General features: G+C 41.6%; 4 protein-coding genes across 8 annotated transcripts; 3 read left to right on the top strand and 1 right to left on the bottom strand.

Moving 5' to 3' along the window:
• Positions 1 to 961: 961 nt before the first annotated feature.
• On the top strand, positions 962 to 4,266 carry LOC116201294 (putative glucose-6-phosphate 1-epimerase). The gene is made up of 10 exons (XM_031532478.1): positions 962 to 1,187; positions 1,295 to 1,414; positions 1,703 to 1,816; positions 2,217 to 2,268; positions 2,509 to 2,646; positions 2,854 to 2,952; positions 3,165 to 3,262; positions 3,570 to 3,677; positions 3,792 to 3,873; positions 3,985 to 4,266. Exons 1-10 carry the CDS (start codon positions 1,117 to 1,119, stop codon positions 4,048 to 4,050), a joined length of 948 nt encoding a protein of 315 aa, XP_031388338.1. The 5' UTR covers positions 962 to 1,116; the 3' UTR covers positions 4,051 to 4,266.
• Positions 4,267 to 4,314: 48 nt separating this feature from the next.
• On the bottom strand, positions 4,315 to 6,382 carry LOC116201293 (pentatricopeptide repeat-containing protein At5g66520). Its single transcript, XM_031532477.1, has one exon. The coding sequence runs from the start codon at positions 6,249 to 6,251 to the stop codon at positions 4,374 to 4,376; it is 1,878 nt and encodes a 625-aa protein (XP_031388337.1). The 5' UTR covers positions 6,252 to 6,382; the 3' UTR covers positions 4,315 to 4,373.
• Positions 6,383 to 6,404: 22 nt separating this feature from the next.
• LOC116201292 lies at positions 6,405 to 11,552 on the top strand. Its single transcript, XM_031532475.1, has 11 exons — positions 6,405 to 8,635; positions 8,878 to 8,988; positions 9,092 to 9,124; positions 9,397 to 9,574; positions 9,672 to 9,853; positions 10,129 to 10,265; positions 10,357 to 10,452; positions 10,550 to 10,619; positions 10,710 to 10,784; positions 10,870 to 10,915; positions 11,180 to 11,552. Exons 1-11 carry the CDS (start codon positions 7,259 to 7,261, stop codon positions 11,239 to 11,241), a joined length of 2,367 nt encoding a protein of 788 aa, XP_031388335.1. The 5' UTR covers positions 6,405 to 7,258; the 3' UTR covers positions 11,242 to 11,552.
• Positions 11,553 to 12,054: 502 nt separating this feature from the next.
• LOC116201286 (soluble inorganic pyrophosphatase-like) lies at positions 12,055 to 15,075 on the top strand. 5 transcript variants are annotated; one of them, XM_031532462.1, is made up of 9 exons: positions 12,055 to 12,210; positions 13,079 to 13,232; positions 13,374 to 13,402; positions 13,498 to 13,563; positions 13,809 to 13,916; positions 14,028 to 14,093; positions 14,293 to 14,413; positions 14,559 to 14,640; positions 14,777 to 15,075. In XM_031532462.1, the coding sequence occupies exons 2-9, from the start codon at positions 13,103 to 13,105 to the stop codon at positions 14,817 to 14,819; spliced, it is 645 nt and encodes a 214-aa protein (XP_031388322.1). In that variant the 5' UTR covers positions 12,055 to 12,210; positions 13,079 to 13,102; the 3' UTR covers positions 14,820 to 15,075. The 5 variants fall into 5 exon arrangements, with proteins under 5 accessions (XP_031388322.1, XP_031388319.1, XP_031388321.1 ...); XM_031532459.1 differs by having other exon boundaries at positions 13,353 to 13,402; XM_031532461.1 differs by having other exon boundaries at positions 12,088 to 12,188; positions 13,353 to 13,402.
• The last annotated feature ends 1,811 nt before the right edge of the window (positions 15,076 to 16,886 follow it).

The raw sequence follows: 16,886 nt of genomic DNA, 5'->3' as shown, positions 1-16,886 counted from the left end.
AATGAACAAGTCTTATAAAAACAAAGAACACATATTTGTGTTTATATATATGATACTAATTTTTAAGATACAACCAATATTATATAGTGAAACTAACTACATTTTCTATTATATAATGACATATTAAATAGGATTAGAATAAACGTTTTTCATAAAAATAAGAAAATATAACTAATTGGTAAAAAAAGAAAATAAAAAACAAAATATTGTAATTAACCATTTGACAACTAACAAAATTAAGGAGTTAGTTAAAAATTAGAAGTGCTAAATTTGAGAGATCATGCACCTTTTACTTTGTTTGTGTTAGTTATAATGAAAAAATAAAAGTGCAGCTGGTTGGGTCCAGTCTATTCTTGAAATAAACAACTCGCATGCACTCTCTTTCCAAAAAAAAATATCAATACACCAAGTATACGCTTAGATTTATTGGATTTGTTGCTAAAATATCGGTATTAAACCCAAAACTCCTGGCAAATGGCCAGTGACCCAAGGAAACAATTGTCTATTTAAGGTATTGTAATTTTTAATAAAAAAATCTGAGTAATTATTGTTTGAAATTTAAAATTAATAACAATTATGAAATTTTATTAAATCTTATAGAGAACTTAGAATTCCGAAATAAAACGAATATAAAAAACATATTAAAATGTACCCGTGCAATGCAATGGCAAAAGGCCTAGTTTACATCTATAACTCCCTAAAAAAATCATATTTTCCTTCCTCCTTAAGAGCATATGTGATCATCATCCTTCCAAAATAATACGTAAGCAGACTTTATCTGTAGTACAAAGCATGAAAATTAGCTTTAATTTTAATAGATTAACTCATGATCTTACCCAAAAAAAATATCTATAGATATTTATGAAATTTCAAAAAAAAATTAAGGGGAAAAAAATGAAAATGGCCGGAAGGAAATGGATAGAATATCCAAAATACATATACCAAGCTTGGACGGGTCCCCAGTAATACCGACCAAACGGCCATGGCCCCATCAGTCCCTCCAAGAGCTCTCTCTCTCTCTCTCTCTTCATTTCGCCATTTTTGCTGACTTCTCGTTTCCTTAGAGAGCTCTCAGCAGAACTTCTCCGCTCTCTCCACCTGTAGAGCTCGCCTTCCATGGCGGCGACTGTCTCTATCGCCTCTTCCATACCCGCCATTCCCCTTCCTAAAGCTCGGCGGCTCCACCGGTGAGTCAGTGTCTCCTCTCCCTCCCCCTCTCTATCCAATCTCTTGTCGTTTTCCTCGGGAGCCTCGGTCAGTCCATCAATCGACTCACCTGAATTCGCTGGCGCAGGTTCTCCCGCGTCGGGATGACATTTGCTAGCTTGAGTAGCGAAATCGCAACTCCGGGAGTGAAGCTCACTGAAGGAGAAGGGAAATTGCCGAAAGTGGTGCTGACCTCTACGCACGGCAGGTAAGCTCTCATGGTTTTATTACCGGTTGGCAGCCTGAATCCACATCGAATTTACAGATGGACTGGCTTAGTTTTGGATTTATCGTCTTTGGGCATGAAACCTATGAAGCTTGGTGATTTGAGGCTGCTCATTGCCCTTGAAAGCTTCATTCTAAACCTGCGATAACGTGAAATTTGGAGTATCTGTATGCTAATGAATTCATTTGCAAGTTGAAAAATAGTTCCTTTTTCTGTTTCCACTTGTAAAACACGCACTAGAAGTTTAATTGCTTGAATGTATGTCTGCAGCGAGGCAGAGATATATTTATTTGGTGGCTGTGTAACATCATGGAAAGTTTCAAAGGGGAAGGACCTATTGTTTGTTCGACCAGATGCCATTTTTAACAAGAAGAAACCTATCAGGTAAAAGTTTTCTCCTTTCCTTTTTTCATGCTTGCATTTTATGTTTAGGATGTCCAAATTGAGGTTCTCATAACAAGTGTGAGAAATGTAGTATTATGGAGATTATTGCTGCTAAGCAATTTTTGAATCATATTGTTGGGACAACAATTTGAACTTGATGAATACGATGAAACTGGCCTGAGCATATAGGCAAGGATATTTGGTTGTTAACTATATGAAATTTGAACGTTCTTGTGTCACGGACCATGCTAGTCAAATCTCGCAGCATGGGCTAAAAGAAGTACAAATCCTCCTAATGTTTCGCTTAGAACTCTTATTTTGTTGCCATTTGTCCAGACCGCCAGCAGCGTCCAAATTAATCCTCTAATTGTCTGAAAATCTCAGCTTTTTTTTTGGACAGTGGAGGGATCCCACATTGCTTCCCACAATTTGGACCTGGTCCTTTGCAACAGGTATTGCCCCTATCTTCATTCTTGCCCACTACCCTTCATATCCTTTGTTTCCTTATAATGCTATATAGCAAATTTGCAGCTGTTACATTGCTCGTTAGAAGGTTTTACTCTCATACCACTGCCTTATTGGTGTTTAATAGTGATAGTGTAGTGCTGTGGTCCTCTGAATAAATTGCCAGGTAATATGTTTGAGTATGTGGATGTAGATACTAATCTTGTGTATCTTTGTTTATTTTGCAGCATGGTTTTGCAAGGAATATGGATTGGTCCATCTCTCAATCTGAGAATGTGGAGGGAGATACTGTTGTAACTCTAGAACTAAAGGATGAACCATTCAGTCGTTCCATGTGGGATTATAGCTTCCAAGCTCTACACAAGGTAAGACCAGCCCTTGTATTATAACTCTGATAATTTAGTTGGTGCTGCTTACCGCTGCTGCAATCCTAGGGATTCCTTCAAATATGAGCTTAAGAATCAAGCTATTAATTTCCTTGTCTTTGTACCTTACAAGATTATGAGATTGTATCCGGTAATTTATCAATGTGAGAATTACTTCCATGAGTTGCTTTGCTGTTCTTATTGCAGGTTTCTTTGAAAGCAAAGAGCCTCTCTACAGAGTTGATAATCACAAATACTGACAAGAAACCTTTTTCATTCAATGCTGCCTTGCATACATACTTCCATGTAAGTGTCATAGTGTGATAATTGTCTGATCAACTTCCAAATCAGTTGCTCTATTTGATTTGTATTTTCTTGTCCAAATGTTACATGAATCAATTACCATGATATTCTTGTTTGAATAAGATTGGATCAATTCATTATGTCTGTAAATTTTATTCAAGTACTCGTAAAAGTGAATTTTAAATTTATCAATAATTGCAGTATTTTACTTACAGGCTTCTTCTGCATCAGCATCAGTCAGAGGTTTGAAGGGCTGCAAAACACTGAATAAAGATCCAGATCCTAAGAATCCAATTGAGGGCAGGGAGGAAAGGTTGTATCTCTCTCTCTCTCTCTCAGATTTGAGGGCACTCAGGCTTCATTACCCAGTTGCTTTTCATTTCAATTCCATGTAAAAGCTGAACAGGGTCTACAACAAACCCAGTCAGGCTATGCTTGGCAGATTACACCATTTCAGATGCCTTTCTTTTCTTCTTTTATTTAACTATAACATTCTTGAGCAAGAGTCTCTGAACACACGTCCCCTGCTTCATTCTTCAACCTTGATAAATAATAATTACCGTGAAATGATTTTGCAACATTTTTTCCTGATATCTCTCATATCTTTGTTTATAATTCAGGGACGTAGTGAACTTTCCAGAGTTTGTAGATTGCATATACCTCGATGCACCTGATGAAGTCCACCTTGATAATGGGTTGGGAGACACAATTACCATCAAAAACACGAAGTGAGTGCAGCATACAGATAAATGAATTATGTCTTTATGTGAAACTGAAAACAAGTTTCGGTTCTGTTTAGTTTCTTCTTGTTCATGTTTTGTTTTGTTTCATGTAATCGGTAGCTGGTCAGATGCCGTCTTGTGGAACCCACACCTGCAAATGGAAGCTTGCTATAAGGATTTTGTTTGCGTTGAAAACGCTAAGGTAATGGAGCACTTTCCATTGGCCTAAGAGGCTATAGCAGCTGCTGAGTGACTTCATAAGTTGTTTTCTAAGAAAATTGTGAAATGAAACTCTCTTTTCCTGGTGGCCCAGATTGGAAGTGTCCAGCTAGAACCCGAACAGTCGTGGACAGCAACTCAGCAGCTTTTTGTTAACTAAGATTGTCTGTTATCTCGAGGTATAACCTACTAAAGACACTCTTCCCGGCGATCCTTTGCCTTGCAACTGGTTATCATTATGTGCTGCTGAGGAAGATACTTTCATAGTATTCTGATAATGTCTTGTAAAGTCACCGAGTTTTTCCAGATTATAGGACTTTTGAGGTAATAAAGCGCAAGATTGATCTATATTGGATTTGTTACATGTTTGTTGTCATGATCACTTGTCACAACTTGTTCAACGGTGATGTATGCACATATTTTCTGAACTTTAATCTACTAACCAAAAAGACGTAGTTTGTTCCAACAGTGAATGCATTGTCTTCACCAGTAGTCCCCACAAGAACAAATCCCGTTGCTGAACTCGTGGAAACGGGTTTTATCCCGCATGATAATCTGCCTACCGTAAATCTTGGAGATCATCTTTGTCACTGTATGGCAGTCTTCGCAAACACGAAGGTTCTTAAAGATCCTGAGAGTCACCTTCTTCTCCGTCCTGAGCAGCCCGAAAGCAATAGCCAACTTCTCACTGTGCCGACTGATGGCTATCTCTTTCTCATCATCCTCGAGGTCTAGAAGCAAATTCCCCACCTCGGGTCTATATTCTTCTTCTTCGAGTCTCTTGGAAACCCGGTTCCACATCCCGTGAATTTCCTCGATACATGGGTGCGAGTTATCTCCCGCAAAAAACTCGTGAACGATTCCGTTAATGGTTATATTGCTGCTCCCAGGAAGTTTCTCAATGCTCTTCTCCTTCATCATTCCTCTTACTCTTGCCGCTTCTTCCCATTCCCCTGCTGCACCAAAAACGCTTGCAGTATGTACATACCTACCACCGTGACCTGGGTCCATCTCGATCAACTTCTTCCCGATCACTTTCCCCAGCTCGGGATTTCCATGAATCAGACACGCCTTCAGTAGAGCTCCCAAGACTATCGCATTAGGCTTTATAGGCATTGTGTCGATCACCTCCTTCGCTTCCTGAAGCAACCCAGCTCGTCCTAAAAGGTCGGCCAAGCATCCATAGTGTTGCATTGAAGGGCTTAAGCCATGAACGGATTTTATGCTCGCAAACAGTATCCTTCCCTCTTCTACAAGTCCCGCATAAACACATGCACTCAAGATCGCCGTGAAAGTGATTGGATTCGGCTTTAATCCTTCTTTCTGCATCTCTGAATACCAGTAGAGAGCATCCCTCGCTTGGCCATGAATTGCAAGCCCGGAAATTATCGCCGTCCAAACAGATATGCATTTCCTTTTCGATTTCTTGAAAACCTTCAGAGCTTCTTCAATGTCCCCGCTCTTGGCATACATGTCTATAAGTCCACATTCCAACATCGAATCCGTCTTAATTTTGTTTCTTTCTATATGCATATGGATATATCTGCCTTGCTCTATTGCTCCGAGACTCGCACAAGCAGAAAGCGTGCTTCCTAGAGCTGCAGCATCAGGTTCGATCCCTTCGATCTGCATTTCATGGAATAATCTCAGAGCTTCCCTGTTCGAACCTGCTGAAGCTAACCCAGAAATCATAGTAGTCCATGACACAACATTCTTTTCGGGCATCTCTTTAAACATCTGATAAGCCATTTCCAGTTCTGAGCTCTTCACATATGCATCAATAATCGAGTTCCAAGTCACGATGTCCCTTCCAGGAGCTCGGTCAAAGACGAGGCGAGCAGATTCCACCCTACCACATGCTGCATAAGCATGGATTAGGGAGTTCACCGTGAATATTTCCGTCCCAAACCCGAACTTAACTATGTGGTTATGTATTTGAAGCGTTTCACCGATGAATGAAGGATCACAGCAAGCCTTGAGCAGGAAAGGGAAGGTGTGAAAATTATGAGGAACTGAATCGGAGAGCATGTGAATATAAAGAATCAGGGCTCCTTCTGGTTCGCCGCAGTCGGAGTATCCCCTAACCATCGCATTCCACATGAAAGTATTTGGACTCGCTATCCTCTCAAACAGAGATCGAGCATAGGATAAGTCACCGGTGGGCGGCGAGGCTGAGACAGAAAGGAGCCTGCTTACGCACATCGGGTCCAAGACGAGGCCGGTCTTTAACATGTTGGCATGGACTTGTTTAATTCCATCCAAGTTCGTGCATTTCTCGAGCTGGGACACTGTCAAGGCCCTCGAGGGGATGTCGGTATTGTATTGGAACGACTTTGTCGGAGCAAGTAATGCGAGTTGCATCGAGTAGTAGTCCCTTCAGGAAAGCTAAAATGGGATTCCTGAATTCCGATGTGAAGATTGGAATTCTATAGTTCTTCGTCTCTGTGTTTCTATGGCTCCGAACCTCATGACATATATGGATAAGGTTGCTATGCTGGGCATTATTGGATGGTTGTGGGCGCAGTTATCCTTACAACATAAAGCCACGATGTTTGTTTTGCTTCATCGGATTCAAATGTGTATTTATCTGGTATATTCGGAGACATCCGCGGCGCCGCGGTCAGTATACGAGAAATTTATCCTAGATATTCTTCAAATTACGAAACAGAAAACGGTGAACATGCGAGTGATTTGGAATGAAAGAAGTTACTATGCGATCCTTCCGAGCCCAAAAGGTTCATTCGAGACAGCTCTGCGACGGTGTCTTCACGGGCAGACATTCGACATATCCGCATCAGATCACAATTCACAAGTGAACGCTTCTACGATAAGTAATAAAAATGTTACTCGAGTTTAGCCCCACGAGATCCGAATCACGACATTCGCCATCAGCTGTTCTTTTTATGTCATCAAGATTTCCTCGGATATGAATCATATTAGTCACAAAACAACAATAGTCGTCGTCACCAATTTTGGACATGGACCATAGGAGTCAGTTATGCCGTTATTCCTTTTGGCGGGAGGCGGCGACAGAGGGATCATTCCAATGAACAGCTTAGGAATCAAAGGAAAAACCAATAACACGTCAAGCTTTTCTGTCTTTGTTTAGCTGTGAGCAAGTTGTTCCGACCATCTTCGTCGTCACCGATGAGCCCTCTTTGAAACCATCGTTCTTTTCCTTAACCTTGATCCTCCCCTGTTTCTTATATCCCTCTAGTCCCCCAGCCCAACGAAGTTATCCTCTCGCTGTCGGGCATTGCTTTCATCTGGGTTCCTCTCTTATGCCTACAAGTCGTTCTCATTAGTGCCTGACCGAGTTTACTCGACTTCCGCCAATACTGAAGCGCTGGGCGTCGTTGGGGACGGGCATGGAGAGCTCATTGAAGCACAGCAGGGGGTCTCAGCTTCTGCAGTCGAGCTCGCTGAAGCAGCGGAAGAGTGGATACGAGCCCTCAGACACGGAGACGGAGTCAAGGGAGCATGACTGTAAAGGCGGAGTTTTGGGCTCTCAGGATCCACAACTGGGCGCTATGTTCATGAGAGATACGAACCCGGGTCCCTTGAAGCTGAGGCCGTGGCATTCTCCTCCAAAGGTTGAAAATGGTGGGTCGCCCCCTGAGAGGATGTTCGAGGCCACCTCGATGCGTAGGAGGCACAGTAGTAAGTCGCCCTACAAGCCGAGGAGAGACGATGCTGGTAATGCTCTCTTGCCTCAACCTAGTTCAGATTTTCATAGGAATGTTAGCCCGTTTTCAAAGTTAGAGCATAGAAGGCATCGTTCGCCTTATAAGCTGTGGAGAGAAGAGAGGGACCTAGACAACAATAATGATCTTGATGGTGTGGGCACGAATAGGAAGCAGAGTCGTAGAACGCCTACAAAAGATGGAAGGGCGGGTATATCGCCCATCCAGGATATTGGTCAAACGAGTGTACGGTCAAACTACCTTCAGAGATCCATTAGCACTCCGAAATTGAGAATCGGGCACATCGCACAGAATAAGAACTATGGTCAGGTGGAACAGAAGGGTGGGCGGACATCATCCCCCTTGGCGATGAACACAGTGCGGAAGCAACGGGAAGCTTCACCGATGAAGGCTCCTTCAGTGGGTGAAATCAATGAAATGGTTGCGAATTTGAAGCTCGCCAGAGCTCCCATGTTTGGAGCTCCCAACTTCGAGAGCAACGACTCCATTGCGCCTGGGGACATCTTCTTCTCTCGTGACTACACTGCTCTGATGATGCAGAACGATGCATTGCCAAAGAACAATGGCTCTGATACCCAATTTAATCCGGTTTCCGAGGTGGATACTATAAGAGACTCAAATTCTAATCGTTGGAACAATCCCAATGGGGTTTTTGAGCTTAACCCGCAGAGAAACTCATCTTATAGTAGTGTTCCACAAATGGGGATGAACTATAGCTCCACCACTAGCAGACACAGCAGCAGTAAGCGTAGCACCACTAGCAGTAAGATGAGCAACTCGAGCACAAGAACTACTGACAGCATGAAGAAGTTCACTGCAAATCGGAAGAAGAGCCAATCAGAGCCATGGTTCGCTTGTATGAGGAGGCAGTCTTGTAAGACCTCGAAAACTCCCGAGACCAAGGCGTTCGATGAGGCTTCCTTCATTGACAAGGCATTCGTGGTGGAGACTCTGAGACAGTTCTGGGCGGACAAGCATCAGCCTGGTTCTCTTGATGGGTTCACTGTCCACAAGCAAGAAGCTCAACTCCTAAAGCAATTGGTAAGTGTTCCAGTTCAGATAGTTTCCTTCGTTGATTGCATTTACATTTAAGAACCACAAAGCAGTTTATCATAAGTCGTGGGTTTATTGGATTATCTATCGAGCATAAAAAGAGTCCAACAAAGACAGAAACACATATGTTATCTATTTTAAGTCAATCAACTTTAGCTGTTATTTCACATTACTGGATCATATTTATCCTTACCTGAATTCATTTTATACAACTGTGGCTTCATCTTCAGGTGTCCAGCGATGTTTGTCCCCATATCCTATTCCAAGGACCATCAGGTTCGGGAAAAAGAGCACTTACAATGGCCTTTCTTCAGGAAATTTACGGTGACCAATCTTGCAATGTACGTCCTGGTAATAATATCAAATAGCATTGGAAACTCCTTTTCTAGTTAAATAGCTAGCTGACCTTTCGATCTTGATTTTTTCTGTTCCTTCATCCTTCAGGTATCTCATGAGCTGAGGAACTTCCAGATTCAGGTATATTGAACTCTCTTCAAGAGTTATGAACTCTCATCTAGAGTTATGACCTACTTTTAGAAAGAAAAAGAAGTTCGCGGCTCAAAATTTTGTTGAATTCCATTATGTGTTTTAAGGAATTTTCTTCATCAAGTGGTTCCGTTTTGCACGTATGGTTCCTAGCATTGCTCAGGGCAGCGTTACAGTAAAAGCTAATTTGTCATACTTGCTATTGAATGATTATACAAATATTGATTTTCTGCTGATAAAAGTTCACTCTAATATATTTCCAGGAGAAAAGGCAAATGCAAATAGCCGTTCCCTTAACTTCCAGTGCTCATCACGTGGAGCTCAATGTCCATAAGGAACTGAATGCCAGATACGCTTTAATGGCTATAGTCAAGGAAATAAACAACTACCATGCTATTGCTCCTGAAGTCAGCACTGCCGATTTCAAGGCGGATTATAAAGGTTCTGCAAATGACTGCAGAAACTCATCTTAATAATAGTAAATCCAATTGAATACACCAGACCTGATATGCTTACATGGTTTCTCATTGAGATGCAGTGATCGTTCTATATGAAGTCGATAAAGCAGCAGAGAGCATCCAGCACTTAATCAAGTGGATCATCGACTGTTACTCCGATTCTTGTAAACTCATTCTCTGCTCTGAGGATGACGGGAATATTCTGGAGTCGGTGAAGAGCCAATGCAAAGTCATTAAGGTTGATGCGCCTGTTGCACATGAAGTAAGTGAATTGTTCTCCTTTTTTTCTTAAAGCAATAAAACCTTGGCAAATCTCTATTACTGTCTCCTTGTCCTGTGGGCATTTAATAAATTCAGAAGCAGAAATCCTATGGGCTGGTCATGTTGAATAGAAGTGCCCTCGTTCGGTGAACTGTCGCCACCCGCATGGGCCTCGACCATCTTATGGTTTTGCTTTGACAACTATCGTGTCCTAAAGCTCTGTTGATTTACTTTTTCTAACCCTCCATCTGAATCCTGCCTGTGCTGAACTCCCAGATCATGGAAGTTCTCATTCAAATAGCAAGGAAGGAGGATTTTGAATTGTCCATGAACTTCGCCGCCAAGATCGCGACTAAGTCGAAGCAAAACATTAGGAAAGCAATTATGGCTCTTGAGGCCTGTAAGGCACACAAGTGAGGACTCATAAATGCAAAGCGGAATTAATCATGTGCATTTAAACAGTACTATGTTGGATTAAGTCTTGACTGTGAGCTTTGTCTGCAGCTATCCCTTTGTTGAGGACCAGCCGATTCCATTCGGATGGGAAGAGGTCCTGGTGGAACTCGCCTCAGAAATTTTAGCCGACCCGTCACCAAAGAGGTAAATAGTTTCATCCTTACGTGCATGAGTCATTCATATAATATGCTTTTCGGGTCATATAAGGAAAATAAGTGAACAATAACTATGGTTATACCAGATTATTCTTCATAAGGGGAAAGATTCAGAAACTTCTTATGGACTTTGTTCACCCGAAACTGATTCTCCAGGTGATGGATTCGATACTTCCATCTCTTTAAACCTACAATGGAGTTTCTTAGTTGCTAGATATGTCACGTTTTGATTATATAAACCTGCAGAAGCTCATAGAGCAGTTCCTCAGAGGAGTTGAGTCCAGTTCGAGAAGGGAGCTCTACTACTGGCATGCTTATTATGTATGTCTGAATATTCCATCCGAGACGAGTGTCCTCCTCGTTTCATCCTTTTGACAAGTGCATAATTTTCTTTTGCATCTGACAGGAGAAGAGACTACCAACAGGAACAACTGCCTTGCTGAAGTTGGAAGGTAATATAGATTAAGCTGAATTTCTGTCGTCTGTACTGCTCTCCTCTACAGTCGAAGAACCAATAACTAATTTCTGAGATCCTATTCAAGCTGTATGCTGTAGGTGTGAAAAGCAGCTCAGCCTCATAAATAGCGTTTTCATGAAACACCGAAAGACTTTCAGTATCAGAAACAAAGCACTATCTTTTCTTGATTGCTCTTTACTTATGGTATGCCATGTCATTTTTACCGGAGCTTAAGGGCTTTATTCGGACTGCTGTGCAGAGTTCGTTGCCAAATTCATGAGCATACACAGAAAGAGCTCTGGTCGTCGCCAGTATGTATAGTTGCTGTCTTTCAGGTCGGGGGCCCCTTTAAAATCCCTTCCTCCTATAATCTGTGCTGCCAGCTTTGAAGAGGCCTGCAGTCATAAAGGCCCCGAGATTTCTTCATTTGCAAGGAACTTCTTTGCCCTTCCCCAAAGTCTGTTTTCGTCATAGGGACAAAAACTCAATGCCCGAAAGGGTTTACATTCTACCATTGTGTAATGCTTTCGTTCGGATAGTTCGCTGGGTGGTTCATCATTTCAAAATCTGCGAGGAACAATGCCGTAATACCATAAAAGTATGCTTATGAGTACTTTATGAACCCTGAAAATGCATTTAGAATTTAAAAGAGGCTTCCTAACTAGACGTATATGACTAGAATATATTGTGCTGAGAACCCGGTTGGCGCGTTACAGGTTCATCGAGGAGTATGGGGACTCTGTCACGCGTCTATAATTCAAAAGTACAGGGTCACTTGGTAAATAGTGAAAATCTCGAGGGCAATAGGAAAAAGCGAAAAGAAACTCGATGCCCATTTTTTTACCCCCACTTGGACCTTCGAGTCTTCGTAAGCCCAATATATCTCTACTGTCGACTGATTTAATTTCGAGTTGAATCCCCTCACCGTGTGAATGCTATCGTAATTATGAATTTTCTCTATTTACTGGACTTAAAATTGTTGACCTGCTCAACAGAATTTGATGACAATGATTTACTACAAGCTTCCTTTTTTCTCCGACTTTCAAGAATACATCAGAGGATGGCAGATCACCATGGACGGTGGCCCCACACCCGTCCGATTCCCATCCACTTCAATCCGACGGCCAACCTGCCCGCTGACGGGCAGCTGGACAAAAGTCATAGAATATTCTTCTTCTTTATTTAGCTTGCCTTCTCACCGTCTGTACCTTCTTGAGCAATCACTCTGACTAGCTGGGGACGAACATATGCTCTACGCATTGCCATAGGTTCCATCATCAAGAATCCTTTGTAAAGCTTCCGTTTCCCTGTCTTTTCAGTCTTTCTCTTAGGTTCTTCCCCCGTAAAGGCTGCGCTTTCTTGCCCGGAGATCAACTCGGAGCAATACCCATCTGCTGAAATTCATTGGAAAGCCTTCTTTAGAGGCAGAGTTTGCAGCTTTATTTTGCTTCCGCTTTCTGTTTCATTGAATGGGTTTTGGCCCTTTTGGATGTTTGTTGCATCGCTGGATGTGGATTATGTGTTGAGTGCATACAGTGTGATAGTTTCCCTTTCAGCTTCTTTCTTTTACTCGCACTGTGGCCATACCATTACCAAATTTTGTCCTTGTTTCGGGGCTTGAAATTTTTGACACTATCGGGTTACGAAACTCGTTGTAGTTCTTCTGATATTAAGTTTAATCATTCCCGAAAAGATGATAATCCGTTCGTTATGCAAAGATCGACTTTGCGGCTATTCCTTTCAGGCCATTTGATGTTTCCGGATCAGTAGAGCTGCTCGAGGCAGCACTGACCAACGTTTGGACATGTCTCATGGATGTCAGTTGTCTAACCCATTTTTATCCCTTTCTTGATGCGGCCCAGTACCAAGTTCACTAGATGAGTTCCATGTTTTGTGACGTAATAAAGATGCTTTGCCAGTAATAAATAGTATGTCGAATTTTTGACCCCGTCGGTGTGCATTTATCTGTGAAAGGTATACCTATGTCACGACTCGTTTGATGTGTTTGTTTGGTAAAATGCTGATCACCGCGCTTCTGCTATAAATTTATTGCCCTTGTGTGAAAACAATGCTTATATGCTGAGGACAGTTTAGATTTCATTTGTTATGTGAGATCAAATCATGATCAACCACCCTTTCTTTTTTTCTTCTTTCACAGAGTCTCTGATTCGTGGAGATCAGTATGGAAAACGCTGGTGGAGAAGCTGGTGGAAGAAATTCAGGATATGGTCATGTGACCTTGAATGAAAGGATTCTGTCTTCAATGTCGAGAAGATCTGTTGCTGCACATCCCTGGCATGACCTTGAGATCGGTGCATTTCTTTTACCCTTATCGGAATCCTTGTTTCGTTGTTATTGATATTGTTCCTTTATTTTGACCGCTTCTGCATGAATTTATATTCTTGAAGATTTTCTAATTTAACATTGGTCAGTGCTCTGTTTATCATTTGCAGGACCAGGTGCTCCTGCAGTTTTCAATTGCGTAAGTTGTCTTCCGTAATGTTTCAGCATGAAGGTGGTTTTTCTCCGAGAAATTATGAAACCCTCACCAGTGTAATTGGTATTTCTTCGTTATAGGTGGTTGAGATTGGCAAAGGGAGCAAGGTTAAGTATGAACTAGACAAGACAAGTGGCCTTATAAAGGTGCAATTTCTGCTCTTTCTGTTTTTATTTTTGCTGAGAAAATAAGCAAAGACTATCAATTTCTGTGAACAAGATTACCTGTTCATCGATGCATGCTATCCACCATCTAATAATCTAATCTAATGACTGATGTAACTATTTGATTCATGTCTCTTCAAGATGAAATTGTGATCATTGTCGTACTGTTTACTTTTTTCTGTCTTCCCTCTATCTTTTTTTCCACGCATAAAAGTGAGAAATAACAGGTTGATCGAGTCCTCTACTCATCGGTTGTTTACCCACACAATTATGGTTTTATTCCCCGTACCCTTTGTGAAGACAGTGATCCCATGGATGTCCTCGTACTGATGCAGGTATTATTCCTTTTTAAAGTGCCTTCTTCACTCTAAAAAGAAAATCCCATTTAATCTTCTGAAATTCCTGCGGATTCTATCAATACTATAATTGGGCTTTTATCATCTCAGGAGCCAGTGCTACCAGGCACCTTCCTTCGTGCTCGGGCTATTGGGTTGATGCCTATGATTGACCAGGTAAAATATCTCACCTCTGAACCACAGTATGGTTTCTGCATGTATGAAATCCATTAATTAAACAAGAAAAATGGGGGCCAGAAACAAATAACGTCAAATAGTGTTTATATACATGTTTGGTTGTATGCGTACGTATGTTCTCTCATCGGTTCTTGTTTTCGAGATTCTTGCCAGTCAATGATAAAGGATTCTGTTGCAGGGCGAGAAGGACGACAAGATCATAGCAGTGTGTGCTGACGACCCAGAGTTCCGCCACTACAAGGACATCAAGGAGATCCCTCCCCATCGCCTTGCTGAGATTCGCCGCTTCTTCGAGGACTGTATCCTTTTACAGACTGAGTCTAGGTTGTGGACAGTGATTCACTTACTGATCTATATGATTCTCTTAAAATTTTGTATGACAAATCCGTATGATTGGGAAACATCTAGTGGAGTGGACTACATCCTTGACTCACTCATGAACAGACAAGAAAAATGAGAACAAGAAGGTTGATGTTGAGGACTTTCTCCCAGCAGAGGCTGCCGTTGAAGCCATCAAATACTCCATGTGAGTTCTTCTGAGCTTTTGCAATAGTAAACCGAACCCAGCTTATAGTACACGTAAAATCCGGAAAAGGAACACAATCTTCACAAATTGGCCCCATTTATACCAATGATCTTAACATGGATGGTTTAAACTGCAGGGATCTGTATGCATCTTATATAGTTGAGAGCTTGAGGCAGTAACTCGACAACCCAAAATGATAGACTTCGTTGGGGTTCGATACCAATCAGTTAACTTCCTCATCATGACCTTTTAGTTGGAAAATCCTTGTACCTGGACTGTTTTGATGGGCTATCCTTATTTGTATGATTCCGGCGCCGTACTTTGAGGCATGCTATTGCTACCTTCTCTCTGTAGAATACAGATACCGAATATGTCTGTATCCTATGATGACCAATGCTACTTTTATGTTCTTAAAATCTCACTGAGGGTTGATTATGCCGGAATGTCTTTCACGCGGTGAACCATGATTGAGGAGTCATGATCCAGGAATCAGCCAACGATATGTTGCTGATAATTCTCATTTTCCAGGGGTCGGAGCATGTGTAGTCCCGACCTCTTTCATAACGATCCACAGGCCCCTTTAGTTTATATCTGGGGCGGTCTTTCAAACGCACTATTGCTTTATGTTTTGTTCTTTTTCATTCGTTCACTGTTTCTCCATTTCATCACACAAAGCAATACGAAGGACATGATCAGTGATGGAGTAATGGAATCAGAATTGCCGCTCGGGTCAGTGATAGTCCAGCCAGCTCATGTATGCCTCCGTTATACATTTCACTAGTGGATCGATTTCTTCAGCTCATGTATGCCTCCGTTATATATTTCACTAGCGGATCGTTTTCTTCAGAGGTCCACCAGAATTCAAGATCGAATCCATGATGAAGAGCCTAATCTCCTCAGGCTGTCTGAAAGTCAATTTCTGGAAGAAGAAGAAAGAAGGCAAGCGCGGGCACCTGATGAAGTGCAAGTCAAGTTATTGTGCCCAAAGGCCTATAAGCTAAGCCCAAGCCCAAGAAGGAATATTCATGTACTGCCCCGCGAATCCTAGAAGCCTTTCAAAGTGATCTCACTGAGTACCGGTAAGCTACTCCCTACATTTCACGTGACTGCAAAGACGAAATCACGCTGCAGGTTAATCTTAAAATCCTTAGCGCATGGATGTAAGACTGTTCAGGGCATTCCAACTGGTGGTGCTAGTAGCGTTGCTGTGCTACATGCAAGCAACTCCGGTGGTCGTACCCTATAACACAACCTCACAATATTCTTGTAGGAGAGTTCTGCAGAACGGTCATCGCTCGAGTTCGAAAGTTAGCGATCCCGTGAAACCATGACCCGCATCCTCGAGCTGTTGGCTAGGGCTCGCAGAAAGTTGATCGGGCTACGCACACAGTCGCATGATGTCGACTGATAATATATGCGGAAAATACTATATTTGCATTTTCAAAATAAAAAAAACAAAAATATTTGTTTGGTCATTTCGAATTAGAGAAGTAGCTCGGATCAGAACATGCGCTCCCACTCACTAACTCCGATTTGCGGGCCACTTTCTGTACAAAAATCCACAGCTTTCCATTTGGTTAATCATTTTTCTTATTTGTTTGTTTAATCCATTTCCCTGATTTGATTATTTAATATTATGGGGCAGTTTTCTTTGCTTAGACCAAAAACTATAAAAATAATTTATTAAAGGGATGGATTTTTTTTTATATATAATGTAAAAATATTATTAAGATAAACAAATTAAGTGTGCGTGCTCCACCACTTTGCATGCATTTGCCATCGAAAAGTCCAGCTTGTCAACACAGTCAATAAAACCATAAAAGAGGAACATATACATATGGTTTGCACAATGGACCCGAAATAATTTTCTTCCTATCCGATGCCCTAATTCTTCGTGGAAGCATGTAGAGGTAACCACGTAACAGTAACTATGCGAGTTTGCGGGCAAGATAATACTAGGGGAACCGTCATACCATGCAGTAAGAGTAACATACTAAATATTCGGTGAATGAAGTGGCGCCATCCGGTAAACTCCCTCATTCACATGCTTTGTACAATGTGCATGCTGTATTAAAAATATAATTAGCCGTAATAAGTCACAAAATTGAACGATAATTCAAATAGCAATTCGGACAAATAAAATGCTATAAAATTAAATGAATTTCACTAGCGTAAGAACTTGAAAATTCAAACCGAAACAAAGGCGAAATCAAAAGATACGAGAGAGCCGAGTCCTGTGTTAGACA

This window comes from Punica granatum, chromosome 3 (genome assembly GCF_007655135.1).
Source record: "Punica granatum isolate Tunisia-2019 chromosome 3, ASM765513v2, whole genome shotgun sequence".
Classification (NCBI taxonomy): domain Eukaryota; kingdom Viridiplantae; phylum Streptophyta; class Magnoliopsida; order Myrtales; family Lythraceae; genus Punica; species Punica granatum.
This window is presented reverse-complemented; position numbering and strand designations above follow the sequence as displayed.